The sequence below is a fragment of the Patagioenas fasciata genome, chromosome 18 (genome assembly GCF_037038585.1).
Source record: "Patagioenas fasciata isolate bPatFas1 chromosome 18, bPatFas1.hap1, whole genome shotgun sequence".
NCBI lineage: Eukaryota > Metazoa > Chordata > Aves > Columbiformes > Columbidae > Patagioenas > Patagioenas fasciata.
In genome coordinates, this window is record NC_092537.1 from 12,218,524 (window position 1) to 12,233,278 (window position 14,755).

General features: G+C 61.1%; 1 protein-coding gene, 1 long non-coding RNA gene and 1 pseudogene across 2 annotated transcripts; all 3 read right to left on the bottom strand.

Annotated features, from left to right (window-relative positions):
• Nucleotides 1–365: 365 nt before the first annotated feature.
• LOC136109478 (fas-binding factor 1 homolog) lies at nucleotides 366–6,367 on the bottom strand (annotated as a pseudogene).
• A 1,777-nt stretch (nucleotides 6,368–8,144) lies between these two features.
• LOC136109732 (uncharacterized) lies at nucleotides 8,145–9,099 on the bottom strand. The gene is made up of 3 exons (XR_010652534.2): nucleotides 8,936–9,099; nucleotides 8,650–8,788; nucleotides 8,145–8,366 (listed from the first exon to the last, which is right to left on the bottom strand). It is a non-coding gene; the product is annotated as an uncharacterized lncRNA (long non-coding RNA).
• Nucleotides 9,100–9,549: 450 nt separating this feature from the next.
• LOC139829327 (glutamine-rich protein 2-like) lies at nucleotides 9,550–13,910 on the bottom strand. The gene is made up of 10 exons (XM_071816365.1): nucleotides 13,682–13,910; nucleotides 13,303–13,574; nucleotides 11,969–12,599; nucleotides 11,737–11,831; nucleotides 11,517–11,608; nucleotides 11,244–11,382; nucleotides 10,888–11,079; nucleotides 10,507–10,638; nucleotides 9,847–10,011; nucleotides 9,550–9,693 (listed from the first exon to the last, which is right to left on the bottom strand). The coding sequence occupies exons 1-10, from the start codon at nucleotides 13,908–13,910 to the stop codon at nucleotides 9,571–9,573; spliced, it is 2,070 nt and encodes a 689-aa protein (XP_071672466.1). The 3' UTR covers nucleotides 9,550–9,570.
• Nucleotides 13,911–14,755: the final 845 nt, after the last annotated feature.

The following is a 14,755-nucleotide window of genomic DNA, read 5'->3' on the forward strand; positions in this document are numbered from 1 at the left end:
TAATTATAAACAAGAAGTCTGCACCAACGTGTCATTCTAAGAAACGCCCGGAGCTCTTTTACCGCTGCAGGTTCTGGTGTCCGGCGAACAGCTTCTTGTCGCTCCATCCCCAGCTCCGGTGCCCTCCGGAGATCTCGAATCCCAGATAAGTCACTTGGTGCTGGATCAGCTGGGCTTTCTGTTGTGAAGCTCGATACCCACTGCATCTCACCAAATTCAGCAAACTTGCAGTGCATTGCATACGGTCTTCTTTGGTTTCTGTGGCTGCTCTTTTATCTTGAATGTCACTTCACTTTCTTTGAATGTTATTATTGCTTGCAATTGTTTTCCTAAGTCTCATCTCCTAGCGGTTTTGGAGACCCAGGCGTAGATAAGAACTTAGGAATTCCATTTTGTCACTTCACCTTGTTTGTATGTTATTATTGCTTGCAACTGTTTTCCTAAGTCTCGTCTCCGTTACGGTTTTGAAGACCCGGGCTTAGATAAGAACTTAGGAATTCCAATTTGTTTCTCCAGTTTCTATTGGATTGGCTGTTGCAGAAAGCTTTGTCTTCTTGGCCAGTAGCTCCCACCACAGGTACAAAATCTTCATCTAATGGTATCAATGCCTGATTCAAAACCAAATCAAACGTTCCAGTATCAACTAAAATCTCAGCTTCTTTTCCATGTTTTCCCAAAGCCTCCCTCGTGCCGTGGTCCCCCATGAAGGGGACCCCTCCCCATGCTCCTACAGAGCCCAGAACCTCGCAGTCTGAGCAAGACCCACAGGGGAAGGATCACTGCGAAGGAGAGGAGGACGTGTGCCGGGCCATGGGCCGGGCAGCCCTGCCCCGAACCTCTCGGGATCAGAGCAGAGCAGTAGGAAGATGCAGCTGCTGCTTCGGGGAGCACAGACAGACACTACACAACAGCTCAGCATCCCTGGGGGCAGCGGGTGGGAGAGAGGATGGCCCCTGTTCCTCCTGTGCTCCGGGCCTGGTTCCCCGGAGGTCAGGGAACACCGCGGCCAGCGATCAACGTGGGGGTACGACACGGGCTGTCGGTACCTGGTGTGTGAAATAGTGCCGGTCAGCACATCCATCTCTCGCTCTTTCAGCCACATCACGTGCTGGAGCTGCTCCTCGTGTTTCTTGCGACAGATTCCCTGCAGGACACGGGGAAGGAGCCCACCACGGGCTGTTACAAACTGGTGCTCCCCATGACGGGCACCGTGGAAGAGGCTCGGTCGTGGGGCTGAGAATCAGGTCCCAGGAGCTGAGCTGGCAGGCTGGTCTGTCACGGGGCGTCCCACGGGCTGCCATCCCCATCTGAGATGGACCACATCTGGGGGTTATGGGCTTCTATACCAAAATCAGATTTCTCATTGGCCCAAAGTCATTGTTCTGAATAAAAGGGATCTGGGGGAGAGAAAACATGGGGTTCAGCATCTTTCAAAAGGCAACGCATTCCCTCAGAATGATGTCTCCAGCCAAATCTCCCTGTGTCTGCCTGCAAAGCAAATCCCCACTCCAAAAGCCACTGGGCTGCCCTCAATCCAGCGCTTCTGGACTCTCCATTCTCCTTTCACTGTCTCCCCAAACCATCCCCTGGTTCCTTCACCCAGACCAGGGGCACCGGCACCATGTGCCGCTCGTGCCGCTCTCACCCCTGCAGCTCCCGCAGCTGCTGCAGCTCCAGCCGGTGCTGCTCCCACAGCTGCTCCAGGTCCAGCTGGTGCTGCGCCAGCAGCTCTGCCCGATCCCGCGCCGTGTCCTGCCGCTCCTGCCGCAGCTGAGCCACCAGCTGCTCGTTCTGCCGCCGCAGCATCTCCACCTGCTGCCCGTAGTTGTCCTTCATTATGGTCACTGAGTTCCTGCCGGGAGAGAGCCCGTGAGGGGTCACAGCACCGAACAAGTGTTGCTTTCCTTCAGGTACCTGGCACTCTGCACCCAAAGGGGCACATGGGGATTTAGCAGCGATCGGTGTTGCTGTGCACCTGGGGAAATGGAGGCAGGGGCTGCTTCGCTCTCTGCATTCTGAGCCCTTAGCCCTCTGCTGCTGCTGCGCAGTGCGGTGTCCTGATTGGGGATGTGGTGGCAAAGGGACAGAACCCCCACAGCAGCAGTCGGTGGCCGTTGCTGGCATCTCAGCACAGGGAGGTTCTTCCTCTTTCCCGTCACCCTGATGCTGTTAGGAGCAGACATGGCCCCTTCTCCTCCCCCTGGGTCACCCATGGGCCCCATCCAGCAGGCGCTGGGGCTCACCTGGCTCTCCAGCTCTGCCACACGGGCCTGGGCGCTCAGCAGCTCTGCCCGACAGTCCAATGCTGCTGGGGAGGCGGCCAGCTGGCTGCAAGAAAAAAGCACCCGATGTGGTCAAGCCGAGGAGGCCACGAAAGACAAGATCCCTCCTCAACGCCAGTTCCTGCCTCGCAGGTGAAAGGCAGGATTCAGCCTTTTGGCTGCCGAGGGAGCAGAGACCCCAACAGCTCCGTTCTTGGTGCTCCCCTGGCTGCATCTGCCCCCTTCCCCGGGCACCCCCACCTCACACCCCCTGCCCACCGCTCCAGGCACGGGGGCTGCAATTCCCTTCTGAGCCCCATTGGGACAGCACAAGTCTGAACCTGCCAAGGGGAATGGGACTGTGGGCTGGATCAGCGGGACAAAGACCCGCGGCATTACCCAACTGGATACCAGAAAGTGCTTAACACGAATTGGGTCAATCTGAGGCAAGCGCTGCTGAGAGCTGCTGCTGCAGCAGCCACACGTGGAGCAGACGGGAGTGCTGCGGCCATTGACCGGGCCTTTACCTGCCGGGAGAGCGGGGACCCGGCCCTTCGCCCGCAGTCTCTGAGGGCTCAGCCTCTGTGTCTTGGGCCTCCGAGGGTTTGTTCTTTTTCTCTTGCGCCTCCGAGGGCTCAGCCTTTTTCTCCTCAGTCTCAGAGGGCTTGGCTTTCTTCTGCTGGGTCTCCATAGTCTCGGCCTTTATCTCCTGTGCCTTGGCCTGTTCTTCAGCTCTGCTGGGAGCCAAAGCATCGATCATCCAGTCCATTGGGTCGGGTTTAGGCGCTGCCTCCTCTGCAGCCCTGGACTGGCTGGGGGGCTCCATGAAATCCTCATCCTCCCAGCCCAGCCAGTCGACTCCGGCCCTTCTCCTCCGCACGGGGTTCCGTCTGCGGGGAGGACGAGGTGTGGAGCGGGGCTCTGGGTTTGTTTCGCTGCTGCTGTTGGCAGAAAACCTGAGGAAGGAGAAGCAGTTGCAGACCTGCCTGCGAGGGGACCCGGGGACCTGCCTGCTCCGCCTCAGGGACAGCGACGCTCCAGACACACGCACAGCACCGTACCTCACCAACTGCCCCACCGCCAGCTGGACCGCGGGCCTGGAGCCCATCGAGGGCTTGTACTCTCCGAAGACAAGCTCCTTCTTGTCCCCGCGCCCTTCCTCCTCTGTTCAGACAAGGAGCCTTGAGTCAGCGCCCAGAGGAGCAGCTGCTGCAAAGACACCAGCCCTCCCCTCCTCCTCCTCCTCCTCGCAGGCTGCCTCGAGGGCAGAGCACAACCCTTGTGCATGAGCCGCCTTCCGCCCCGCTGACCCAGAGCCCCTTGACCGCCCTGCTCAGCCCGACACAAAGGGCATTTCCCCTGCAAGGCCACGAGAAATCAAGCTCGCTAGCCCAAGCCAATGCTGTCACCTCTGCAGACCTGCCCAACGTCCCTGGCTGGGCTCACCTGGCTACTTCTGGGACTTTTTATCCACTTTGCACTCCCTATGCTCTCCCGTACCTGGCTTTTCCAGGACTTTGGCCGCGGAGCCTCGTCCGAACAAGCCGTCCAGCGTGGAGCGCGCTGGCCGGAGCTCCGCTCTGTGGGGACACGGTGGCAGATGGTTTCTCCCAGAGGCAGGGCTGTCCCTCCTCACACAGCCTGGCCAGGCTGCTCTGGCTCTTCTCTGCCAAACCAGCTGCTCTTGCCCCTTGCTGGGACCCACGGGCAGAAACTCCGGCATCCCCCCCCAGCACGGTGGCACCAGCTCAACACTCAGCCCACCCCCTGCGTTACTGCCATCGCCTCCTCACTGCCCTTACTCTTTTTTTGGGCCTTTGCCACGTCTCAGCACATGCAACAGGTCGTCGTCTTCAGCATCTTCAAACATCGACGTCTTCTTCCTCTGGACCGGGGCCACGGTGCGCAGGGGCGTCTGGCGTGGGGGCAGCTCTGGGGATGGGATCTCCCCTGGGAGGAGGTTTGAGCAGGGTGGGGTTTGGTTTTTTAAACAACAAGAGATCAAAGCAGCCCTACCTGCTCTTCTCTCCCTGGACCATTTACAAAGTCCTTTTTCAATGTCTTTTCCGTGACTGAACCTCACAGCAAGTGACAAAGCGGCAACGCGCCACTGCCTGCTCTGCGCCCCTGCATCCACTGCTGGGACATGGCTGGGGTTCACTGACACTGGGGTTTCCAGCTCCGGCAACACCAGGAGCTTCTTGAGCTTTGCAAGTTTCCAATCAGATTGTTCCAGCCCCTCTTCACCCAAAGGCCCTGCTCTAAACACACCCTGGCTCTTGCCCCAACCCACCAGCTGCTACTGGTGTCCAGAGTGGATTTATCGGGGCAAAGGCCATTTGAGGTGACTATCAGACCCATGAGCGTCCCTGCTGCAGGAACAAGAGAGGCGAGTGCCTGTAACACAGCCCTCCCAGAAGTGCCCCAGCTGGGCTTTGCCGTGGACCGGGGATGCTACAGCCACCCAAATCCTGACCACAAAAACTTGTTGTCCTTTGGCACGGTGCACAACAGGCCGGGTGAGGCCCAAGGGAAGATCTGAGCCTCCCTTCCCAGAAAGGAAAGGCCAGTTCTGTAACCTGGGGCACTCCCTGAGCTGTGGCACAACCAACCCCGTTATCAAGCTGCTCTAGAAATGACCACACTGCTTAATCAGAGATGGGACTGGGTGGCTTTCCATTTCATCAGCTGGGACCTCACACAAACTCAGCCAGGCTGCCGATTCCTTTCTTACCAGGAGGAGGCATCCAGCAACCTGCTTACCTTTCCTGCTGCTCTGTTCTGCTGTTGTCTCAGAGCTGCACTCAGTGCCACGTTTTACAGGCATCTTCTGTGGGCCAGCACTGGGTTTCGATGTCCTCAGGAAATCCCAGTCCCGGTCGTCCTTGTCCTGGAAAGCAAGAGGATGAGGACGGGCACAGGGCGAGTGCAGCGGATGCCTCAGCACTGCTTCTCCCTTGGGAGGCTGGTGCTGGGGGCCGCGGCTGCAGCGCACGGGGGCTGAGACGGGGGGATTTCGGTACTTGAAACGCTCTGAGCCCTGAGTCCTGTGCTGAGATCCTGCTGCTGCCTCTGGGAGAAGTGTCAGGAACACCCAAGGCCATTGCTTTGGGTGAGGGCTCTTCCTACGACGCTGGAGCCGAAGCACACCCAGGAAGGCTGGGCTGCAGCAGTGGGTGCCCCCGGGCTTTGCTCCATCCTCGGTACCTGGAAGCCCGTCTCCCACCAGCCACCCACTCCCCTCTCCTGGCTTTTTGCTCCTGCCAGTGATGCCACAGAGCTCAGTCCCAGCCCTCAGGACATCCAGGCTCTCTCCCCACGTTTGGGCTCACCCCTGCAGCTGCCTTGTTCTCTCCAGGGACGTTGCAAACCTCTGCAAGCAACCTGTCGGGGCAGGGAGCGGGTGCAGAAGCTGAGGAGGGGGCAGGTCAGGAGGACGTGGGGAGCACGCGGAGATCTGAAAGGCACTCACTCCTTGGTGACCCGCGCGCTGGTCTTCAAGGCTCTCCCACCGGCTGTAAAACGGGGTTCAACTGGAAACACACAGGGAGAGATCAGGATGATGGACACGGGCATAGCCCTGGCCTGGGCACTCCACGGGGGGATTCGCCGGCTTCTCACGGAGCTGCACCTTCCACACAAGGATGGTGACCATTGCGGTAGCCAGGGCTGCCACCTCACCCCAGTGTCCCCCTCCTCCGCCCCAGGCATTCCCAGCAGACCAAAGCACCTGCGCACAGTGAAAGGAGACCAGGCCAGTGCACTTACTGCTTAAACCTCTCTTGGCTTGCGTAGCCTGTGGAGAAAGACAAATTCCCTCATTAGAAAACCAAGCCAGTCTGAGCTGGACTGTCTCAGCACACTCAAGCCAGAGGCAGGTTTCTCCCGAGAACCCCAGCAGCACCAGCGACGCCCTCGTCCCGCTCGCACTGCTTGGGAAATGGCAGCTGAAAGCCCGGGGGAGCGGAGAGATGTGACCCCTTCAGTGACACCAGGGGGCTCAGCCCCTCCTGCCTCGGGATGGCTCCTGCCTCCCAACCAGTGCCAGAGCAGCACTGGGCATTTCCCAGGCCTGCCTGAGCACCCGGCACACTCGCCATCGCCATCGCAAGAGCCGGGCTTTCCCTTGCTCCAGAGGGTGTCTCCGCAGATTCCTCCGATGTCAACCCCCAGGGGGGGACCGAAGATCCTTGGTCGCGTCCACACTCTGACCTGCAGGGACAGGAGGATTTCCCCACTTGCTGTTCAACCTGCGTCCCTCTGCCACCCCCCCGGCTGGCTCCCTGCTGCTCAGACCTCTCCAAGCCCCTCAAAAACCAGGCTCCAGCTCAGCCTTAAACACACCCGGAATCAGAAAAGTATTCTGGTTGGAAAAGACCCTCAAGATCATTGAGTCCAACCATAAACCTCACACTACCAAGTCCACCACTACCCCATGTCAAACCCCTCCAGGGCTGGTGACTCCAGCACTGCCCTGGGCAGCCTGTTCCAATGCCCCACAGCCCTTTGGGGAAGAAATTGTTCCCCACATCCAACCTCAACCTCCCCTGGTGCAACTTGAGGCCGTTTCCTCTGCTCCTGGTGCTTCTTCCTGGGGAGCAGAGCCTGACGCCCCTGGCTCCGAGCTCCTTTCAAGCAGTTCAGAGATCAGAAGGGCTCCCCTCAGCTCCTGTTCTCCAGCTGAACCCCACAGGTCCCTCAGCCGCTCCCATCACACTTGTGCTCCAGCCCCTCACCAGCTCTCTTGCTCTTCTCTGCACACTCTCCAGTAGCTCAAGGCGTCAGCCGAAGTCTCCAAATGCACAAGTCACTGAGATGAACAGCACCTCCCGCGATGCTGCAGGACGGAGCACCCGTCGTGGCACCAACCGCAGCGACCGCACCAACAGCACAAACGGCACCGGCCGCAGCAACCGCACAAACGGCACCGGCCGCACCAACCGCCGCCGATCTGCGTCCTGTGGCCGCGACACGGGGCGCCCTCGTGCCCCCGGCCCCCAGCACGCACAGGCCTGGTGGCCATGGCTCTGGCACCTCCCAGCATACAAGTTTCTGCTCATGTTCAGATGGAGCCTCCTGTGTTTCGGTCTGTGCCCGTTGCCCCTCACCCTGGCGTTGGGCACCACTGAACAGAGTCTGGTCCATCCTCTGACAGCCACCCTGAGATATTGATCCCATTGATCAGATCCCTCTCAGCTTCTCTTCTCCAGCTCAACAGCCCCAGCTCTCTCAGCATTTCCTCAGAAGCAAAATGCTCCAGACCCCTCAGCACCTTTGTAGCCACCGCTGGGCTCTCCCCAGTAATTCCTTGTCCTTCTTAAACTGGGGTGCCCAGAACTGGACACACCACTCAGATGGGGCCTCACGAGTGCAGGGCAGAGGGGGAGGATTCACCTCCCTTGACCTGCTGGCCACACTCCTACTCACGCAGCCCAGGTACCATTGGCCTCTTGACCACGGGAGACATTGCTGGCTCACGGTCAACCTGTTGTCAAGCAGAGCTCCTGTGACAGCTCGGCCTTGCCCGGCCTTGCAGCTCGGCTCCTGCTGCTGCTCTCCCGGCTGCCGACAGTCAGCCCGGCATCTTGCACAGCTGCCTGGTTACCTCCTCACCCCGTCCCCCCAGTTAGGCCCAGGGGGTGCTTCTTAAGCCCATGGACACCTCAGCCCCACCCGGGGTACAGGATGGGCTTTTGCTGGCTCTGCCCTGGTGCCCACTGGTTTGCTCCCAGTGCTCCCTCTGGAGGGGGTCTGGATACCACTGGATCCACCTGGGCACCCCCAAAGTGCCTTTTTAGCACTTATTTGTCTCCTGAAAAAGCAAACACAGGGGGGCTTTCTCCCATCCTGCCCCAGGGCCCTCCACTCAGACCACACTGGCACTTGGTTGCTCATGGCCGTTTATTGTAGCTGTTGCTTGCTCAGCGCCCGAGGCGGTGGGACCGGGGCCCGGGACCCCCGTCCTGCCCGGCTGTCAGGGCACTGATTTATTGCGGAGTGGCAGGAGGTGCACCAGCAGCTTCGGTGCCTGGGTGAGGCGTGCGGGAGACGAGGCAGATCGGTTCTTCGGCGCGGCGGGTTGGTGCTGCAGTGAGGAGGAGGTACCTGGGGGCGAGGGGCAGGGTCAGCCACAGACACCCACAAACAGGGTCCTGCCCCCACCCTGAAGCACACAGGCTGTTGTCCCACACTGCCAGCACCACCCCCCATGTGCCCCCAGCTCCCTCCAGCTCCACCACGAGGAGCGGCTGCCCCAGCAGCCAGTGCTGCCCCCACATCCCAGCCCAGACCCCAGACTCCCATCCCACCCTGCCCAGCTGCGGGCACAGACCCATCCCCCCAGACAGCAGGGTGTCCTCTGCCCCCCAGTGCCCTGACAGGGCCATACTTGGCCGGCTCATTGAGGTCGTGGTGTTTGGCGTCCCCCTTTGCTTTGAGGACAGCTCAGAGCTCTCCGTTACAGACGGCTGCTTGTTCTGTTGGTTCCCATCAGTGCCGTCCTGGCCCAACAGCTGCATCGCGTCCTTCTGGGAAGGGGAGAGCGTGTGACCCAAACACGGGGCCCCATTCCGCATCCCCCAGCAACCCTCCCCCAGCCAGCTCTCCGTGGGGAAATTGAGACACAGATCCCCCCGCAGGCTCAGCATCCCCCTCCCCACCTCCATCATCCCTACCTTGTTGGGGCTGCGGGCACTGGCTTGGGATGGCCGTGGAATGCTGGGCGGTTGGGGCTGGAAGCGTGGGGGCCTGACGGTGTGTGCGCCCCCGCAGCTCCGCGGAACAGTGGGGTACCTGCACTCGCCCGTCCGCTCCCTGTGGGACAGGACACGGGGTGCTCAGTGCCTGGCAGTGACCCCTCCCCATGTGTCACTCGATTCCAGGGAGGGGTCAGGGGGCGCTCCCTGTTCGGGGGGCAGTTACTCACGGTCCAGGCGCCAGCATGTTGACGGGCCGGTCGCAGGACAGGCAATGGAAACCAGGCAGCAGCTGCCTGGAGAGGGGAGAAAAGGGCTGGGGAGCTCCTGGGGGGCACAGCCCCACCTGCACACCATCCCCTGCCACAAAAAGCCTCTGCACCCACCCCCCAAGATTGGTTCAGGACGGCTCCTCCCACACGTGCCCCCTCATTGTGCCGCCTCTGTCGCTGGGAAGCTGCAGCTGGCAGGAGCACAAGGCACAGCCACTTGCTCAGCATCCCCAGGGGCGCTGCCCACTCGGCTCCCACGCCAGGGTACCACAGCGGCACGAGCTGGGACAGCCAGCAGGAACAGGGCCAGCACTGCCAAAGCCACCGCTGTCCCCATCGCACTCACTTCCTAATCCCAGCGGCATCGTCAGGCTCTGGCTGCAGCACCTTCTGCAGCTGCCTGCTGAGGCTCTTCCAACGCTCCTCCTGCTGCTGCCGGAACGCCCCCAGCTCCCGGCGGTCCAGCTGTGGACGGGTGACACCCTCAGCCATCTACCCCAGGATGGGACATGGCGGTCCCCAGGGGGACAGCCAGGAGGGGGCACCCTCGCAAGGATGCTGCCTCAGGCTGCCAGGCCCCCAAGGTGCCAGTTCTGCATGGAGGGGACGAGCCCTCACCTTACAGTCCATCTGCCTTTGGAGCTCTTGCTGGAACTGTTGACAGTCCTGCTCCTGGCCTGTCACCCGGCTCGTCACCTTCTCCATCCCCTTGTTCAGCTGCTCCATGCACGCCTCAAACTGGCTGCGACTGACTTTGTCAGCCAGGGCGGCCTTGTCTACCTTCTAGCAATGGGGAAAGACAGGAGAGCGGTTGGAGACAGGATGGAGGGACAACGGGAGAGGGAGAAGTGGCTACGTGGATCTGTTCACCCCATCGCCCCCGTGGGGTTGGTCCCACCAGCCGAAGGGACTCAGGATCACAGAGGGACCTGGCAAAGGACCCGCAGCCGGGCTGGAAATCCTCCCTCCCCCTGGCTGGTTCTGTCAGCCGGCACCCAAGGAACAAGGGGTGTTTGTCACCCTGCCCAGGACACCCTTGGCTGGCACCAGGGACCCTCGAGCCCGTACCTCATCGATTCCCAGGCAAAAAGCAGCCCGTGATGCCACGGTAGGGTCGGAGCTGACCCCCGGCCAGCCGAGCACCCCCTGCCTCCCCACCCCATCAGAAACCTCCAGGAAAGGCATCGGGAAGCTGTGCAGGGCTGTGAGCAGGGTGGCAGGGGGACAGATCCCTTGGGGTCCCAGCCTGGGCTCTGCCTGCGGGTTACAGACACTCACCTTGATGTCATTCTGCTCCTGCTGGCGATCCTGCTGGAGGTTTGCAAGGCCCGAGCTGAACTTCTCATAGTCCTTTTGGAGCTGCATGATGCTGGCCTGGAGGCACTTGAGCTGCTCGTCCTGCTGCAGGGACTAAGAGGACAAGGCGGTGCTGAGCAAGGAGGGTGGCTGCCCCGCAGGGACAGACCCAGGGTATTTTGGCTGGTGGCCACGGGCTTTCAGTGCAAGCAGAACATTTTCTCCAAGGCTTTAATTCCCTTCCATGCTGCTGACTCCCACAAGCCAATTAGGGGGGCAGCCAGGGGCTCCCCCGCGTTACAGCAAAGCAGAAATGCCTGGGGGATCCTAGCAGCTCAAGCCCCCTACACTGCATCTCCTTACCTGTCTCCTCCACTTTTCATAATTGTCCACCTTGCCGCCCGCCTTGTAGGCCAGGGACGCCACCTGCTCCTCGAGCTTCTCGCAGCGCTGGAGGAGCTTCTCCAGCAGCACCATGGTGTCCGGGCTGCAGACGTGGCACCCTGCCTGCTCGTGTCCCCCGCTCTGCGCCGTCGTTCTCGGCTCGTCCACCTGCTGGCAGGGGAGGAGGAATCAGCTCTGAGCCGGGCTGGATGCGGCCCACAAGCGCAGGTGCCGTGGAGGCTCCATGACCCCATCGAGCCAGGGGCCGTGGCCGGGACCCCGCCAGGGCTCCCCCTGAGCCAGCCATGGTTGGGAGTGCTGCCCCCGGGCCTCACCTCTGCCTGCAGCTGCTGCGCTGTCTCCATCACCAACAGATTCACGTACTCGGCCGCAAGGTGTTCCAGCTCGGCCTGAGTCGGCTCCTGCTGCTTCCCCAACTCCTTCCGCTCTGCCTTGACCTTCTGTCCCTTGGGCCTGGCCAGCGAGACGGGGGCAGGGGCAGGCTTAGCGTTTCTGGGAGTGTCCCCTGCCCCCCAAACTGGGATGCTCTCAGACCCCAGGTTCCCTCGCAGCCCTGCGAGGTAGGAAACCCTCTCCCATCCTTTTACCGTGGCTGTTGGGTCATCTGGGCGCTGCCGTCTGCTTTCCGGCCGGCTCCAGCCCCCCTCATCTTTCTGGGATCATCCTCCACCTTGCTGATCTGCGAACGGCAGTGGGGGCAGTGAGGGCACAGCCCATTGTGTCATTCCAGCACGGGGACCCTTCGGCTGCCCCCTCCCTGCCCAAACTGCCATCCCCGCAGCCCCTCGGGGACTGCTGCCGGCTCACCTTCTCCTCCTGCCCGTGGAGGGCCCTGGCCATGTCTTGCAGGAACGACATCTGGCACTTGAGGTCGGCCAGGATGCTGGTGATGCTCTGCCGGCCTAGAGGGACATGGTGCAAGGGGATGTGCTGTCGGTGAGGGGGTCTCAGCCTTGGGGCCAGGCTCTGAGCATGACGAGCCCCTGAGCCAGGGTGTCCCCACACCAAACAACCCCCGCCAGCCCCCCCGTGCTCTCACCTCCCTCCGGGAAGAGCCGGCGCACGTTCTCAAGATCCGCGCGTTCTGCTTTTGCAGATTTCAGCTGCTCCACCTCCTCCTTCAGACCAGTGCAGACGTTGCCGAGCTGCCCAACCTGGGAGAGAACCTCTCGCATCTCCGACTCATAGCTGGAGATGATGGTGGAGCCCGAGGAGCGCCAGGGCATGGCCCGCTCTTCGGCATCCCCTGGGATGGTGGTTTGGGAGCTGGAGGACCCAGGCTGCACCCCAGGGGTGGTGGTGTGGGTCCCAGGTGATCCTGGCTGTTTCCCCAAGGTGCTGGTCTGGGTGTCAGGGGCCCCTGGCTGTCTTCCCAGGCGGGTGCTGGCCTGGCTGCCCCGTGATCCTGGCTGCATCCCCGGGCTGGTGACATTGGCATCAGTAGACCTCATGTGGTCAGAGGGAGTGCCTGACAACTTCACAGGGGTCACTGGTTCCCCCTGTGTCCCTGCTTGCATCCCCGGGGAGCCAGACCCTGCAGTCCCCTTGCTGGTCTCCATCCCAGGCTGTGTCCCACGTCGCTTCGGCCCCAGTGCTGAGCTCTTCCTGGTCTGGCTGTCCGTGGCCACCTGGGTGGGCTCGGCGGGGGCAGGCTGGCCCCCAGCGCCCTCCTGGGAAGAAGATGCAAAGGGCAGCAGGGTTACTGGCAGCTGGGCAGCCATGAGGACAGACCCCAGAACCCCCCGCCATGTCCCCAGTCCCTGTCCCCAAACCACCATCTCACGGGGATAAAGTCGTGTTCCACATGAGAGCCCAAATGCAAAGGCATCACGGGGTCAGCCCGGCCATGGAGCCGGGGGGATGGAATCCCCAGGGATGGGACCCCCAGCATCACTGCCCAGCACCCCGAACCCACAGGCTGTGCCCCGAGGCAGGAGGGCTGGTGTCCCTGAGGGAGCGGGGACGCAGCCGCCGCCTGTCCCTGCGCAGCCCGGCAGCGTCCTGGGGCTTCCCCTGGAGCTGGGTGAGGACAGGGACACCCGTTCAGATGTGGGAGCGGGATTTAAAGAGAATCCCCAAATGAATGGGGCAGGAGGCACAGAGACGCTGGGCAGGGCTGTGCCTGGGGGCCGCGGCGGAATTCCATGAGCAGAGCTTTATCTCCCCTCCTTCCCCACCCATGGTTCTGTTTTGAGGGCTCTCTAGTTCAAAAGTGCCTTAGCAACTCCTGGGACACCCTTCCCACTCTTCCCTCCTGCTGCCCTCCACGCTGGTGACAACGATGGCCACAGAGCAGGGGCGCAGGCTGACAGGGAGAGAAGCGGGGAGGGGACGAGGGCTCAGCTCCCTGCTGGGGCACCAGGGGACACCCACCAGGCCAAGCGTCTCCTGGATCTCCTGGATGTCCTCTGCCAGGCCGGAATGCGCCTCCTGCATCGCCCGCATGTCCTCTGCCAGGCCGACATGCGCCTCCTGCATCTCCCGCATGTCTTCTGCCAGGCCGGACTGCACCTCCTTAAACTTGTTGATCTCCTCCCAGAGATCCTGGAGCGAAGCCCTTTTCTGGGAGAGCGGGTGTCGGGGTGAGCCCAGGGGAGGGTCCCTGGGGACCTGGACCCCGCTGTGCTCTGCTGCAGGAGCTCGGGCTTAACCCAGCCCTTGGGCTGAGGGCGGCACAAGGGCAGCGCGGAGCCCAGAGGAGGGGGCGTCTCGTGGGGGAGCACCCAGGGACCAGCAAGAGGTTCTACCTTGCAGATGTCTCTCTCCTTCTCTTCCTGGCCAGGCTGTTCCTTCGTGACCTTGTCCTTCCCTAAGCTGGGGGTCGGGCTCTGCCCTGGCTCCAGGACGGACAGCTCCTGCTGGTCCGGCTGCCCGATGATCATGGCTTTCAGCAGCTTGTGCAGCGCCACCAAATCCACAACCCCAACTTGGGGTGTCCCGATGGCAGCGTCCAGCATCTCCAACAGACTGCGTGTGGACATCGCTGCTGTTCTGCCTGAAAACACTGAACCCGAAGTAGGGAGACAGGAGCTTTTCTGTCCGGAGGTGATCTTGGAGGGATGGACAGACAGCAGCCTTTCTCCTGCTCCTTCTTGCCACAGAAAGCGATCAGTCACCAAAACAGATCCAAGTTCCGAAAGCAATCCGAGCGATGGAAGTGATCCAGTCACCAAAGCAATCCAAGTGCCGAAAGTGATCAAACCACCAAAAGCGGTTCAACCACCAAAAGCGATTCCACCACCAAAAGTGATGCAACCACCAGAAGTGATCCCACCACCAAAAGCGGTTCAACCACCAAAAGCGATTACACCACCAAAAGCGCTGCAACCACCAGAAGTGATCTCACCACCAAAAGTGATGCAACCACCAACAGCGATCCCACCACCAAAAGTGATCCAACTGCCAAAATGAGTCCACCACCACAGTGATCCCACCACGGCAAGTGATCCCACCACGGCCAGTGACCAAATGGGCACGGGGCACAGGTGACAGGGGACAATATAGTGTCTCTGTTGCCCGGCAACAGCCGCCCCAGCAGCCAGCGGGCGCCGCCCTGGTCATTGTGATGAAGTTATCCACGGGATGGGAGGTGCTGAGGGTCCCTCCTGCCTTTCCCACTTCACCACCTACATTGTAGCTGGTGACACCTCATATTTTGGGGCAGGTCACTGCAGCCCGTGCCCAGATTCAAAATACAATCAGACAAGTCATGGGGAATGAAATCTCACTTTACTGAATTAAATACCCTCAGTTTTAATTGCAGAGAGAGTGGCTTTATCCATGTTGTGTACTCAATCAAGCTCTCCTGACGTTTAATCCTTTCCTT